This window comes from Clupea harengus, chromosome 19 (assembly GCF_900700415.2).
Source record: "Clupea harengus chromosome 19, Ch_v2.0.2, whole genome shotgun sequence".
Lineage (NCBI taxonomy): Eukaryota > Metazoa > Chordata > Actinopteri > Clupeiformes > Clupeidae > Clupea > Clupea harengus.
The window spans coordinates 14,967,104-14,983,916 of NC_045170.1; the positions used below are offsets into that span (position 1 = coordinate 14,967,104).

Consider the following 16,813-nt stretch of genomic DNA (forward strand, 5'->3'; position numbering starts at 1 on the left):
TACCATTATTTCTCATATTTAATCCAGTAACTTTACATAAACTGTCAACTTCAAATTATAAATACAGGTTAAATTCTAGAAAATGATCATACATGACCATACAAGGAAATTGGGGACGTTGTGAATGTGCAGAGGTATCTGAAATGTAATTATTCTTTGAATCTACATGTCTTGATTGCATGAGGAAGACTGATGGTTCTCATGGCACATATGAATGTGTAACCTATGCTGTATAGACAAGCACAGTCCCGCACCAGACACGAACTGGCTACCTCGGACATGGGAGGCTGGGATCGATATTCAGGGAAATCTGTGCCCCTAATTTCTCACCTCAAGACCAAGTAATATTTCAGGGAAAGTGCCTGTATGGCTGTGATGAGAAAGAAAGCAGGAACATTGCAGGGACAAGCATGTAAATCAATCTGCCGCCATCTGCTGGACTGTCCCTTGCTCTGTGTATTCCAGCTTTGCCATGGCGTTTGGGAAAAGGTGCCAGAGGGAAATGTTCCTGAATGTAGCTGCATGTATGAATAGTGAGAAATCCCTAGCGGTGCCTGAAAGGTTATCCCAATAATTTACAAGGAACTATGTGTGAAAGAGGCGGCTTGTACAGTATTGGTAGCACACTGCATAATACAGTACATCAATACATATTTTAGTTAAACATTGTAATGAAAAAAGGACGGTTCTCTTGTGGTTGATCAGTCAATCTTTATTCAAGTAAAGTGCAGTAGCAAAGCACATGGAAAATACTTCATATTCAGCGCTTAAGTTACCGCCTAGGCTTTTAATTAACTAAATGAACTAGGCTTCTAATGCAACTAGGTATGGTGACCTTTCTCATTAGTAATTCAATGAATTCATTAAAAAAACACTGGTTCTCAATGGTCTACCCCCATTCCCATGCTACAATTGGCAGGGGTCGCTCACACCTCAGTTGTGAGCGACTTTTCACAATTACAAGATGTGCGAAAACTTTCTGTTTAATTTTCTCCCAAACGAGTAATACAAAAGACTAAAAAAGTACAAAGTACAAAACAGAGGGCAAAAAGAGTGAAGTTAACTTTAGCAGCAAAAAGGTTTAACAAAACAAGAGGCTAGGAATTTCACAAAAAACTTACCAAAAAACACAAGGACTGTGACTGGAGACTAGTAAACTTGAGACTTGGAGAAAAGAAAACTAGAAACCAAAATTCCAACCACAAAACAAAACGAAGACACAGCGAAGATCAAGACAAAAAGCCAGGTATAAATACTTGAGTTAATTGGTCACCTGACTCGCTGATGAGGCACAGGCAAAGAGTCTTTTTTCTGGGCAGCCTCTAGAGGTCAGAAGGTCCCAAATCATGACACCCATACTACAATTGGTAGCGGTCGCTCACACCTCAGTTTGCTTCATGACTGCAGTTTCTGAGCAGTACCAGGGTGTGGACCTGCTCTTTGTTACCATGATAAGAGTACCGTTTGGGAGATTATGCTGACCATATTTGTGGTGGTCACAGTGGCTGATGTACCATGAATGTCATGTTCTCACGCAGGATATACTGTTTCTTACAACGCCTTCAAAGAATCCAGTGATAGTGCAAGAGTAAAAGAAGAGAAAAAAATTCTCAACTTAGAAATCCTTGTGGACATATTTTGATCTAAATGACATTTAACACTTTGTCCGTCCCCAAAATAGTATAATTAAGCCAATTACACAAAATGCAACTGGACATAGCAGAGCAAGTCTCTCTCTGCTGCAATCCACATGGTCTCTCTGGTCATCTGAAAAATAAGACAAGTTGCAAAGATGTAAGGTTCATACTAACTGAAAACTCACACAGAGAGAGAGAGATAGAGATAGAGAAAGAGACCTATAAAATATCCCTAACAATTCATTTTAGTGTTTGGTCTGATATGTACAGGGAGAGGGTAATCATTTTTTTTAGTAGCTCACTGGTTTCTTCATTTTCTATTTACAACCAAATGGCATTTTCCTCAGAAGGCTTACTTAAATTCCCATTATCTTGTGAGAAGGCTATATGCCCATGAGAGGGCAGCCTAACACAAAACAAAGTAGGCTACGTACTAATGGAAGTATGTTTGCATTTCTATTGATGAACACTAGAGGGCAAGTTAAATGGGAAGTTTCTCTTTGGCCTTTCCTAGAGGGGGCAGTGTTTAAGGCTATTATGTTCTTTCAAATCTGGTAATATCTATCAATTAAACAATAAATCAACCAATAAAATCCTCCACAAAGGGGAGTCAAGATTACCATAAAAGAGCCTCACAGGTCTTTCAATGACCTGTCCCAGGGGATGATTTACCACGATGAGAGTCCAGCTCAAATTCTTGACCGTATCGGCTACCACATAGGTGAGAAGCTTAAGAAGGTTTGGGTTCTCGTCTGACTGGAGCACCTGGGTGCTGTGGGTGAGGTTCTTGCCCAACGCATCCGTCCATCGGACCTCTGGTTCTGGATAGCCTTCACTCTCATACTGGAGAGTGTAAGTAGAGTCGTGGGCCAGTATAGAGAGCTGCGGTTCTGTGAAGAAAGCTGAGGAGAATGTTGGTCAGCCAAAGTTAGGGAACAGGAGGATTTTAAATGCTGCTGCGAGCTACTTTAGCATTTCTTGCCAACCTCCACCAGTCTAAGCCCACTCTTCAAGTGATTTCACACAAGATGATCACACAGGGATGCCTATCTCTTTTCAATTGCTTACTCCCACATGATTGCTGATTAAAAACCAACTCTTTTAAGCATCACGTTTGGTCTCTTCATAAATTCCCATGCCTCTCTGGATTTGAGATTTTGAGATTACCTCCATTCCCAGAACAACAAACCAATGTTTCATTTTTATCTAGTGTTAAAGCAACAAACAAGACAAGACTCTGTTAAATGTTTCAAAAGAAATATTGACCACAACCGCTTTAAAGGAAACAGGCACATACATCTGCACATAGCATAATGTGCAGCAACTTGGATACAAATAATCAAATCAGAAGTTATAATCTAGTGCATAGGGAGTGAATAAGTGTAAAAAGGCCCACTATTTGGCAGATGCTTTCATCCAAAGCCACATACATAGATATCCATCAATGGCCAGGAAACAAACCCTGGGTCACATAGACGCTAACCACTGTACCACAAAGTAAATATTTTCTTCCCTGTTGGGTTCCCCATTCATTCCTTTACAAATGCGGAATGAGACACACACACACACACACACACACACACACACACACACACACACACACACACACAGTATTGCCAGCTGGACACAAATAGTGAAAGAGAGAGGGGGGGGGGGGGGGGTTATTTCAACTGGAGGGCATTGAAATGGGTCAGTCTGACGGTTTTTATTTCCTTTCATAACTTTAGTAAAGATTAAAAAAAGGGTAAACCATGCTTTGTCTGTTCATAAATTTCCAAAATAGGCCTGTCTTCAGTGTAAAACATACAAAATGCCCTTTCTAACCAAGCCTCCAGTGTTCTTCAGGTGTCTTGCTACTTTATGTTCTAGGTAGATATAAACATTTTAGTTCATGCCCCTTTGGATTGGAGACTTGTGACAGGGGATCTGTTACCTCTATTTTTTGTGAAAGCAAAACACGAACTACGAAACTAAACACAGCCCTGTAGTGCAATCTGTCTTATAAAATAACTGCCAAGGGAAAATGTAGGACAGAAACAAAAAGAACAGGTAGGTGCAAGTAAATACACTTTTGGCAAATTATGCAAATTGCCCTTAGCAATCTAGCTGTCCATTCTGTGTGTGTGATGTTTGTACAGTCCTGGCACTCTAAATGGACAACAAACTAAATTGGCTGGACCGAGCCATACAATCAACACATTGCTTCAGGAGCATAGAAGGGAGGGGTGTCATTTGATTGGCTGTTTAGCTTAAAATTCAACAACCTTTCACCATAATGTTGGGCTGTACCTTTAAAAGAAAACCCCCTATTGAACACATCCTCACCTGCATAACTCAGCTGAAGCTCAGCCTTGTCGGTTCCCTGTGAGGTGCTGACACTACACAGGTACTTCCCCGTATCTCGAGGACCTGCCCCTTCCAGTCTTAGAGAAGCATTCCCGCTCAGAAGCTGTTTGTGGTACAAGCTCGTTCTGTTCTTGTACTCCGGGCTTTGCCGATCCAGCTGATCGGTTCCGTAATAGAAACTGTGAAGGACCCTTTGGTCAGCCACTGTCTGCCAGGTCACGACCGTGTCTTGCAGGGTGGGAGGAGGGGTAAAGGTGCACCCCAGAATCGCTGGAGACCTATGGACTGCCACCACCTGTTTCTCAGGGACTCTCACTTCAAAGGCAGCTGAAGGAGAGAGGAAAGGGACAAGGACCAGTAAGAGTTTAGAGTGAAATCAGTTAGACAGTTGGATCAGTGGACAAACGTCAAGGAGACAGGCCATCCGATGAGGAAGACGATAAAAACTTTTGATATCCTTCTTTTTGAAATGAAATGCTTTTGAAAGGCTTCTCGACTCACAATGATGTAAGACTGACAATAAACAAAGTGAACAATTAAAAAATAAACTGATAATAACTGACAATAAACAATAAACTAATAATAAACAAAGTTTAAGCAACAAGTGAGAGTGTGGTTTGTAAAGAGTATCTCCATGGTTGTGATTTGGCTACATGAGGCCACATATTGCTTTCACACAATAGTTCTACTAGCAACTAATTCAGTTTGGGGACACCCTATTCTGATTTATTTTTGTTTATTTCGATTTTGTTTATCCATGCTCTGCCCTGAGAAAGCACCAGCGCACCAAAGTGTTTGGTGTTTCCAAGTAACCTATACTGCCAATTCAAATGTATGAGGCAGAGTAAAAAAAATGGTAAGGTTAAGTCTGGGTGAGGTTGGTAAAGTACATCCACACTCATTGTATGCCTCTTTTCCAACCAGAAATCTGTATTAATAGTTCAACCAGAACTAACTATTGTATAATATAGTGCATTTTAATTTTTCACCATTGCATACATTGCAGTGCCCTCTAGATGCACTTTTTACTTTTTCACAACAAAAGCATTTAGCCTACTGCATCTTGTATCCAAACATATGAGTGCTGGTGAACCCAAATAACCTTTGTATATTGGGTGAGTATTGACACAGATTCTTGAGAATGGTATTGTAATACCGTTTTCGCCCAGGTTTCCAGTTATTCCTAGTCATGATGGATTATATGCAATGACTTGCACCATCGCACTGACTTGCACCATCGCACTGACAGCCCCTCCCTGGGCTCACCCATTTTTCTCAACTGAGTGTGAATACCTGCAAGTTTGTTCACCACACAACACCACCAGCAGTTTCAAAATCCACAACCCGCAACCCCAAACCATGCTTGTCCACATTACCTTCCAGTAAATTTGCACCACCACAAATTTCTGTCTGATATGACGTAATTCTGCCTCTGAGCCAAGGAGCCAAGGTCTGGGGCAACTCCCTACTACTGATCTGCCCAGTGGATTGTGTGAAACACCGGTAGTCTTGTGGGTGTCTTGAATAGTACACAAGGACAGAGAAATGCATAGCTTTTGGACAGAAAAATAAACCCAAGAGACAGTTATTTCACAAGTTGTTGTAATGACGACCTCTAAGCTTGGACCCTAATCTGATAGAAGATGTCTATATTTTTAAATAACAGGTGACCGTAACATAGTTGTAATTAAACCTACTCTGACATATCATTCCCTTAAATATTCACTGCTTTATTTGCCGAAATGACACTGGAATTTCAACCTGTGCTGTGGAACATTTTTCTCTGGGAGGCGCACACATCAGATAAACAGTGAAAGTCACTGTTTTCACAGTGCTCTTCTCTTCCACTGCCAGGGAGTGTCTGTTCTCAAAAGGAAATAAGAGTCCAGGAATCCAAGCTTGATAATGAGTACTCCTGATGGCAGGAAACTGGATGCAGATGGAATCCCCTTACTATCCCGTAATGACCTGAAGGCAGTGCTTAATAGCTTACTGTTGGTGGAGCCAAGTTTTGGTTTAAGTCTTTGAACAGGCATGTAGAGATAGTCCATTTATCTCCCGAGCAAATATGTGTCTGCCTCATTTCATAAGCGAAAGAAAAACTTGGAACATGTAGGTATCCTTTGTTGACAGACCTGTCCAGCTCAAGTCTAGAGCTAAACAGGTCGGATAAAAAAACTTAAAAAAAACTATGTACCTCACAGCGGTGTTTAATATGAGTGAGAGAATGAGCAAAAACCATAGGCGGAGATCCGGGGGGGGGGACAGGGGGGACTACCATAAAGTTGCCCCCCCCCCAACAATCATTGTTAACACAAATAAATCATTTTATGTTATATAGTAATATTAAATAAAAGCACCACAACACAAGCGGTGCTAATTATAAACGTTAAAAAAATGTGTTTTTTAAGTGTTTAAAAATCATGATCCTCCTATTCCTCAAAGTGGTTTGGTTCACATGCTGTTTCCAACGAGCGGGGCAGCTCCGTGTTTCAGTCAATCAGCTCAGTACACGGTCAAATTGTCAGGATACCTAGCCTGACGATATTATACTCATAATTCTAGTCAGAATATGAGTCTGATACTGCTGCTGTGATTATGGGGCGTGTTTCAACCGAACCAGGAAAAAAATGCCTCTTCGCTCAATTGGATCAACGTAGTCGTCATCGGGGCCAGCTGATAAATACAATTTTTATCGAATCCCGTAGGAAGGACGGCAAAAACATATTTTCGATCAACAAATGCCTTGATCGCGTTTCTCTGTTCCTCTTTCAAAATGAATGCGCTGTCGATGTCTTCTAAAACATCTCTATCTACACATATCTCAGCTCTCCAGCGGCAGCCATGTTTGTTGAAAACGAATTTAACCCAAGTGACGTGGTTGATTACGTTACGGTTGATCATCTGTCCATCATCGTATAAAGCCCGCCCTGACAATTTGATTGGTCTGATAAGTTTTTGATCGGGCATAATTTCTCCCCAAAGGAGAGATGCCAGACCGAACTTCCTGACCTAAAATTATGTGGGCGGGGCTAAGTTCGTCTGGCATCCAGGCAAGAGGATACCAGCCTCACTAGTAAATCCTCTACAAGTAAAAGCCAGTAAGTCATTTATCACACCACTTGTTCAACAAGCACAGGCTTGCAACATGAAGTGACATTTCTCCTGCTGTGTGCAAAAGCTCAAACTTGAGCTTGTTAACAATCATTTGCTAGTGGCTTAACCAGCGTGCTTAATAAAAAGAGGCTGATTTTGGACAAAGCACACACACACTGCTCTTTTTCCTCCTTTCTACCCTGTCACTGCCGCTACGCTACACGACATGTAAAGAGGCTGACAGACATTGGATCTCATTCTCAAACGCAGTTAAGAACACGTTACAAAGTTCCCGGGAAAATTCTGGCATTCATGAAAGTTTAGCCATGGTGGAATAGAATGGAGAAGACGTTAATTTACATGCAGCTGAATTCCTCCTTGAAGAGCGTTAATTTGCGTTTGAACTGTTGACATTATTTGTCTGTGAGTAGATGTTTTGTGTAAGTACATTTAATGCCGTTTAGAGAATAAAAAAATGACGTCGAATTTCTGTTTGTAAATGTTATTTTAGCAGCTATGTTATGCTAGCTCTCGTGGTATCGTGCTACATTTATGCCACATTATTTGACGTGAAATGTATGTGTCTCTTTATTTCTGTCTGTTCCAGACAGTTATACAAAACCAAACGTCCTGTATGAATAATTGCATGCTGATAACTTCAGTAAACTCAAGCGAAACAAGACTTGTGGATTCACTTGAAATTCATCATCTTTATTCTGCAAAGAAAAGTGTTATCTAGCTGGCTAGTCCTGCAAGGTAGCAAACGCAGTACGAGGGCAGCATAGAGAGGGCGATAGGGCCAGACAACAATTTTTGTATGTCCCCCCCAGGAATTACTCTCTGAAATTTGACCATGTATTGTCCCCCCCTACAACAAAATGGGATCTCCGCCCCTGGCAAGAACTATGTGAAACTAGCAAAAATTGAAAAAGACACAATATTTATATAAATGTGTAATGTAACCCTGTAAAGACTGACACAGCCTATGCTAGCATATAGGGTTTTTATTGGACCTTCTGACAAAATACAAAAAATCTAAAATGTTTGTTTCATATTTGATACATCAGGCCTGTCTGGCAATTTATTTATTACACTTGTTTTTATTTGAGAAACAAAAACAAATATTCATTGCATTTGGATTATTTTGGAATATTTTATGTGGGTTGGTTCTTCTTTTTTTAAAAACAAAAAAAAAGGAACCTATTTATTTTCATGTAGGCAAAAAACACAACACGCCCTAGTGGTCAAATTAAGTGTATTTTGAAGATAGACCAAACCATGTCAAAGGAACAGAGGAAAAGATGGTGTAAATGCCAATTACAAAAGTCTACAAAATGCCATTAACACGAGCATGTATTAGCTGCTGAACTTTGATTGGTCATCGGTAGTCAGTTTGTTCAGGAAGCCAAATGGAACTTTAGGAGGTGTGAGTAAATGTAGCCAAGTATACCCAATTTCAAAAGTTTAGCTTAAGAGGTTCCTGAAATAGAGTTGAAGCACTCCGTAGGGACAAAATGTAACCAAATTTGGCGTGCATTCAAGGAATTTGATGGGGCGGTGAGCCAGCCCCACTTCAGGGGGTGCGCTTAAAGGCACACAAACCTTCACGACAAAAAGCAAACACTACATGATCTCCCCGTGGAGCAGCAGCGGTGATAGCTAGACGTACCCCATAGCGGTGCATAATATGACCGCTACACAGCCCTCAGACACCCTTATAATCTGAATATGAAAATCTCGTGGGGAGGGCTAACTGAAAACTCTGTCAGGGGGCCCAGAATTCTTAGCAGTGCCCCAGTCACTGACACACACACACTAGACATTCAAAGACATAAAGGACCTCACATATGGTACAAAACACACATTTAAAGTCAAGTTTGCTAGGGTCCTAGAGGCCAACTTGCCATAAACATCTATTGACCAAAATGTGTTTTGAGCCTACACCACTTCAAGGGGTGCTAGCAAGACACACCCACCCACCACAAACTTTATATTCCGTAGCAGCCATCTGAGGCTGTAATCATTGCACGTTTCATGTGGATCAGTGAATTCTAAGTATATGATATCGTCAACCAAATATTAGGGGACAAACCCAACAAAAATTTGAAAAACACTATGCACTACACAGTGTCATAATTCTACATGAGATAATGAAACATTTAAGGGTCTCAGTGTATAGGCTATGAGAGTTTACGCAAATCTAACTTCATGTAGTGTGTCTGTCTGTTTGTGGTGACAACCTATATCATTACGTAAATAGAATAGTGTACAATGTTCCTTGCCAGTACATAAATGCCCTCAAATAGATCCGCTCTTAATTAACCTGTTAAGCTTACATGATTAGACATATATTGAAATGAAACCACTTATTTCACACAATTACGTCTCTTTCTTAACCAAACTTGCAAAGGCCAGCTGTGGGTTATAGGTGCACACGCTCTAACATTTTTCACAAATAGCCTACCGATTCCTCCGAGAGTTCCCGTGAATCGAGTTTATGGACCTGCAATACAATTGTCAGTTCCAACAGTGGACGTCCTACAAAGGTGCCGATTCTCAAACGCTGTTGTATCCATGATTTCACCCATTTGGAGAGGTTTCTTATTATTTCTTTTTTCACCTCCACCTTTTTTCTTCTTCTTCTACAACCAAAAGACCAAGGGCCGACAACCCAAGACTGGTGTGAAAATGGTAATGATTAGTTAAATGAGTTACTTCCTCTCACACAAGCACAGAACGTGTAAACTTTTTGGCCCAGACACAGGCGACGTTGAGGCAAGCCACCACATCAAAGGAAACCACTTGTTTCTGCCACCAACAGGCTCATAGCGTAATTCTAATTGTCTGACTACATGGAAAGGATCCTTACAGGGATAGGCCGGTGTCTGTTTACCTCAATAACTGTAAAGAAACTGTAGAAAATTATTGTTTCGGTATGAAACTGAAACTTTAACAACAGAAACTGTAGAAACAGTCATTTTCTACAGTTTCTTTAAAATCATTAAAAGTAGCCTAGCCTAACAGTAGTGTGGCTAACTAGCCTTTTGAGTCACAGCCTTAGCATAAACTTGGTTAGGGAACCTAATCCTACTGTCTTTTTTTGCAGTTTGTGCAACAAGAAATGTATCTACGTGTATTTTATTCAACATAATTTGATACATTGTGTACTACTTATGTATATGTGATTTATGTATGTATGTTGGTGAGGTGTATAAGTGTATATGCAGGGCTCTACGCTAAGGTTTTCCCCAAGGAGTACATGTGCTCCTAAATGAAAAAATGAAGGAGCACACAAAGAAATTTAGCAGCACAGCGTTTTTATCAATTGTTATTAGTAGTATTTTATATAGCCAGCATTACCTAAAGTTTATTGTAAGATATAGCTTGTTAGATTCTAAATGCAGTTAGAGTTAGACTGTAGGTCTAGTATCTAACGTAAGCAACACTTTCACTGTAGCTAGCTAGAGAGCACGTGTATCATAACCAGAAGTCTGTTGGTTTATAGTCTGTCAAATTAGTTCTAGTTATTGGTGTTTGTTGGCATACAAAGTTAGTCTTCTCTTATTAGCCTAGTTAGTACATCTGATTAGAGCTAGCAGCAATGAATTGCAGATTAAGGGGTCCCTATCTCAGTGTTAATTTTGGCAGCTATTTTAGATTTAGTCTCAAAATGCATATTAGTTTTAGTCACATTTAGTCATTTCTATCCTTCTTAGTTTTAGTCTAGTTTTCGTCAATGAAAACTCATTACATTGTAGTCTAGTTTTAGTCACATTTAAAAGTCCATATTAAAGCCACATTAAACTCCTTTCCTTCCCTTCTCAGGCCCAGGGACCCCCTGTGTTGTGTCTACAACTGCATAATAGTCAAGCTTGCAGTACTTAAATTGTGGATGCAATTAGTCTCTAGGATACAGATCTCTTAGTATATGCCTACAGCTGAATTCCAATTAATTCAATGTAAATAATAATTTTAAGGCAATACTTAATTAACAGAATTATCATTCAAATATAAGAGAATATCAAGTCTAGATTTTCAAATGATGTGATAGCACATTACAACTACTATGCCTACCTGGCCTTAGAGTTAAATCAACCACATATCATCCATATGAATTGCTGTGCAATTTGATAACCAACAGATTTAGCTAGACGGATAGTTTTGACAGTTGAAAGTGGTGTCAATGATAATAACAATTGCCCAAATAGACAAGGATATTTAAACCAATCACATATTCATTTATTTTTTCTTGATTAATGTCATGCGTGGCCTGTCCTATAGTCCATTCTGCAATGAGTTTACTAGCTAGCTATCGATAGCTAGTATAACTTAGCTAGGATATGCTACCTCATAGTTAGCTAAAGTTAGCTAGCTAAAAGTTTGCCAAGGCTAACGGGAGGCTTAAATCGAAAATGACTAGCTAACTATCCAAGCTGACACAACCTATACACTCGACTGCCCCTTTGAAGTTAACTTAACGTTGGCTAATATATTCTAATAACTAGTTATCATTGACAGTTACTAGCTAAGTTACCAAACCCCTTTCTTGTCTTAAATTGAGCAGTTGCTGGTGTGAGCTACAGTATGGGAGCTAGCAAAGCCATTTCTAGCTCTGCTTCACAATATTGCTGCCTATTGTTATAAGTTAATGTAATACATAAATGTTAATAAAGTATCAGACATAAACAGGATACAACACACCAGTAACCAATTGATATTATGTGTTAATATACCGAAAATATCAGTAAATCGAGGTGGTACTGCTGTCTGTCCCGTGGAAGACCATTCAAACAGGTTGCCAGCAGGGTTTTTTTGCGAGCTACTTATACTAAGTGATCACATGTCGGCGAGATCGTCGTAACCCTCTTTTTATATGGCTCTGGCCCATTGGTTGCGAATAGTCGCTCTCACTTGCATGAAGTTAAACGTGTCATCATGCTATGTTCACATTGTGCAGTCGCGACCCCGTCACTTGTTTCCATATGAAATCTATGGTATGCTTCACTTCTTCGCACCGTTGTTCCGTGTATTGACAACAATACCCGTCACTCGCGCACTATGCTCGTAAATTATTTTTCAAGTTCGCACATACCTATTTTTAGGCGCAAATGCGAGTGAAATACTCGCACTGTAGAGCCCTGAATGTGTATAAGCTACTGGATGACCTAAATTTCCCTCGGGATTAATAAAGTATCCATCTATCATCTATCTATCCATCTACCTATGCCATGTAGTATAACCAGATTAATATCTGAAAGCTGCACTTGAGTAAAAGCAATTTACCAGAAGTCACCTTTTAGAATATTATTTGAGTAAAAGTCTGAAAGTATCTGATATTTACTCTACTTGAGTATCAAAAGTAATTTTCTGATTTTAAATGTACTTAAGAATTGACAGTAAAAGAACAAGTAAATGCTGTTAATAAAAGAGTTCTGAGAATGATTAAGTTTACTCTTAGAGCATGTACTTTTTAGCATGTACTTTGTCGCCACTTTAAGTGTACCTGGTGTTGTCACCAAAAATCAAGTTCGATCTAATAAAAATCTACACACCTCAATGTTTTAGATACTCCTTAATCATTTTCAAATGTTTTTGTGGTAGTCAGGAAACCGTAGGACAACTGTTAATAGGCACAAAAGTTGTATTTGGGAAAAACACCTGAAACACTTCAGACAACGCAGCTCACATTTCAGGAAAGAAAAAGAAAACCTTAACTAAAGAAGCTTCATACATAAATAATAAGATCAATTAATGGTAATAAATTGAAGAGTACACTATTGCTTTTATAAGATCGTACATAATTTGGTTGTGTATTCACAAAAAACGTAGTGAACTTGCTTGGCCGTCAGTTTACCGTAATGTTTGAAAAGAATAGAAAAAGTTGTTTGGGCATCAACATAATTTGATTGTGTACGCTCAATGATTTACCACGAGTTTCTTTCTTGAAATAGCTAAGAGCTTTTCATCTGAAAAAACACGGGGCTAGAGCTATTTACTATTTACCTAACTGAGAGAAACTATTTGACCAAGAATAAACCTGTAAATCCAAAAGTTATTTCCGACACCTGAAACAAAAATCTACGCAGTCCCACATTCAGATGAGATATAACGTCTAGAGATGGTATGACGTCGCAGCAACAATAAACTAAACAATACACTTCATGTAGCCCACGCTAATCCAAAAATGGAAGTTTTAAAAGAAAGTTAAAGAATAACCAGGTTCATAAAAACGCTTACCTCCATTCCAACGGTACAAATAGAACACGATGAAAAGCGAAGAAATATGTTGATGGAACATACTTTGGTAAAGTTGAAAAGATTCGAAGCAGGACCTTTAGTTCGCTATTATCCCCTGCACCACGTTGCGAAGCGAGTCATAGGAACCGCCTATAACTGAAAAAAGAAATACAAAAACATCCAATAAGTCCACTTTTACAGTGTAGTTAACCAAAATAATTTAGCACATCAGTGGTCACCTGTTGGTTATACTGAAGCATTTAGTTGGGGAAAAAAGGCTTTTTGCTCAATTTGGGGGAATTTTAATCATTTTTATTGAGATAAATATTCAATTACTTCACTCATATAGCCTACAGTGTAGAGTCACCAAAATCACTTTACACACCAATGGTCTCCTGCTGGTTGTACTACAACACCTCCCCACTAAAGTGCCTTAATCCATAATCCTTAATCCATTGTGAATGACCCAGTCGGTCAATTTCAATAGAAATCACAGGGGGTGTAGAGTTTCGTCTGTCTGAAAGGTAGTGACTTCTAGCATTTAATCGGATATCAGTCAAAGTGGCAATCCTATTCAACACAGTGGTGTTCTCAATAAAGGATGGAGGTTTCCTTACCAAAGGTTTAATAAAGACAACAATGTATTTGGATGCCGGTTCTGTAAGAGTGCCATTGCCTGATATATATAGGACAACCTGGAGGGTTATCCACATAGAGGACATTGAACATATTAAACCCTTGGTCAGGAGTGGTGACAGAATACAGAAGCTTAAGCAAAGGGAATCCTTTTGTGTCCATCGACTGGATGCTTTAAAGTATCCTGCTATTTATGAGGATGTAGACTTCACATGTTTTCCGGAATATTGTTTCCTGTATAAGTTTCTATGTACATCTGGATTGTATGTCCTATGTATACATTATACATTCTCATGTCATGTTTCATTTTTCGTCATCTTTTTATTTATTTATTTTTTACTGTTTTAGGTTTGCTTTAGCTCAAATAATGCTGGGTCCTACTAACAAGGCCTTGTTTAGTTTTTGAGTCATGCCTTACCCATTTGTATAAATGTCCACTTGGTCAGTGGAGCAAGAAGACTGGTGGGCGGAAGACTTGGTCTTTGTTTCATTTCCTGAAAGCTTACATGCCTGAACACACAGCCCTCTTTCATACACCCCTTCCAGAATCTGGTCCCTTATTTTCAATGGCTGTTGGCTTTTCCTTCTTGGAAGTATTCCTCTGTTGCCTTTTTCATTTATGGGATCAAAAGATCCACAGGGGCAGGTTCCAGTGAACGCATACATAAGAAATTCACACTTTTTCACCTGGCCGCTTTCACATTCTGACTTAAAGTGCACTTAAAGTGTGAAAAATGCAGATGCTTCCAAAAGTTAGATTTAGCTCATGTTTGTGCATGTGTTTATGCATTCATTGATCATTCAGAGGGTCTGGACACAAGGTGTGCACAGTCATGTGGGGGGACACTATTTGTGACTCACTCTGGTTCACTCAGAATAAGTGTATGGCAGTACGGTGGTGATATATATACAAACATCATATGGTGCATACATGATACATACAAAAACAGCTGAATGGGTAAACAGTGTGCTCATAGGGTTACTGTTACAAGGGTAAGTAAAGTAGCAACAGAAAAACATGTTGGTGGTGGCAGTTATAAATATTGCATATAAATGCTAGCATAGAGTATGGGGTAGAATAAGTGTAGACTACGGCAGTACGGTGGTGATGGTTGCATGTGGGTCGGGGGTTTCTACAAGTACATCGAGTGGAGAGACTACAGCAGCGTCCCACAGCGAAGATAGTCTAGGCTGGGAGAGGAAGAATGAAACATTGTATGTTAGAAGGAGTACTTTGAGATCAATTCTACTTTTTTACAGGGAGCCAATGCAGAGAGGCAAGTACAGGTGAGATGATCATATTTTTCAATTCTAGTACGTGTGCGAGCAGCAGCGTTCTGTATAAGCTGGAGGCTCTTTATTGAGTTGTTGCTACATCCGGACAGGAGAGCATTGCAGTAACCTAGTCACGACGTAATAAAAGTGTGGATTGGATAGTTCTTCTGCATCTTGATAGTTACACCAAGGGTTTTGATGCTAGTATTGGGTGTTAATGAGATGCCATTGAGTGTGGGTAGATGGCTAGATAGTGTCATTCTCAATTGATTGGGGCCTACAAGCATAACCTCAGTTTTATCAGAGTTAAGGAGCAGGAAGTTGTTAGCCATCCAAGATTTTACATCTAGGGAGGTTTCTATCTTGGGTAGATGTACAATTTCATCGGTTTTCATGGATAGGTAAAGTTGGGTGTCATCATCATAGCAATGAAAGTTAATTTCATGTTTCCTTATGACAGCACCTAAGGGTAGCATGTACAAGGAGAAGAGCAGTGGTCCAAGGACAGAGCCTTGGGGAAACACCGTAGCTTACTCTGGTGTGATTGGATGACTTATTATGGACATGAACAAATTGATGAGGCCCAGGTGCCAAAGCAGGTTACATGCAGGAGCAAATTTAGATATATGAGTTATGCAGAAAATAAATCCCAAAGTATTTAACAAAACAGCAACAATAAACAGCCAACAGAAATGCAAGCGAAAAGAGAAAAATAAATATGGTATATGAAATCCACTAACTACATGAGTGGTCAGTGACAGACAAAACAGGACACACAGATGCAGACAAGCACACACATATTAGCAGCAGCCCCGGGCGCCGAAAAAAAGGCTGCCCACTGCTCCTGGCTGCCTTTAGGAAGGACAAGGACTCCAGGATGGGTTAAAGGCAGAAGGCAAATTTCACCGGCGACTCATCAGCATGCGTGTGTGTGTGTGTGTGTCCTGTGTCGCCGCCAAACGCATGTGTGTGGTGTTGTGTGTCGTGCTGTGTGACAACAGGTACTGTGAGCCGTACACCCCCATTGTCACAGAGAGCCCCTGAAGAGGTTTGCACAAGTATGTGACTATGTATATGACTATGGTGACATTGTTTACATGTATGCTGCACCCTGTACCTTAAAACTCCTGGACTCTGTTTACCATAGTGCTATTAGCTTTGTTACAGGAGACGCTTTCAGGACCCACCACTGTAACTTATACAAGAATGTTGGTTGGTCCCCTCTAGCAGACAGGAGGGAAAAACACTGTCTTTTATTTGTTTATAAAGCCTTAGTGGGAAAACTGCCTAATTATCTCATGTCACTTTTAAAATTAAAATCCATCTGTCATAACACACGGTCACAGAGCCTCATCTCCATTGAAATCCCCCTTACAAAAACTAATATAGGTAAAATAGCTTTTAAGTTCTTTGCTTCCCATAAATGGAACACTGTTCAAGTGGAGTTGAAACTTACCAAGTATTTGTCTGTCAACCAATTTAAGAGCCTTTTAGATGCTAAGGATGTGCCTCAATGCTGTTGTTTTAAATGATTCTCTGATTTAATTATTTTTACTTTGTTATTTTTTTTGTATATACTTAATTTC

The 16,813-nt window shown here is 39.7% G+C and overlaps 1 protein-coding gene across 1 annotated transcript; it reads right to left on the reverse strand.

The window, feature by feature from the left end:
• Positions 1-691: 691 nt before the first annotated feature.
• On the reverse strand, positions 692-13,598 carry LOC116225006 (CD276 antigen-like). Its single transcript, XM_031586313.2, has 4 exons — positions 13,317-13,598; positions 3,963-4,310; positions 2,258-2,539; positions 692-1,767 (listed from the first exon to the last, which is right to left on the reverse strand). The coding sequence occupies exons 1-4, from the start codon at positions 13,375-13,377 to the stop codon at positions 1,655-1,657; spliced, it is 804 nt and encodes a 267-aa protein (XP_031442173.1). The 5' UTR covers positions 13,378-13,598; the 3' UTR covers positions 692-1,654.
• Between the last annotated feature and the right edge of the window lie 3,215 nt (positions 13,599-16,813).

Bases quoted from the DNA above. Each gene is read 5' to 3' on its own strand.
- LOC116225006 (XM_031586313.2), bottom strand. From the start codon at position 13,377: ATGTTCCATCAACATATTTCTTCGCTTTTCATCGTGTTCTATTTGTAC. The intron at 2,540-3,962 runs GTGAGGATGTGT...CATTCTCCTCAG, and splicing joins GCTTCAGCTGAGTTATGCAG to CTTTCTTCACAGAACCGCAG. The intron at 1,768-2,257 runs GTAATCTTGACT...CTTATTTTTCAG, and splicing joins ACCTGTGAGGCTCTTTTATG to ATGACCAGAGAGACCATGTG.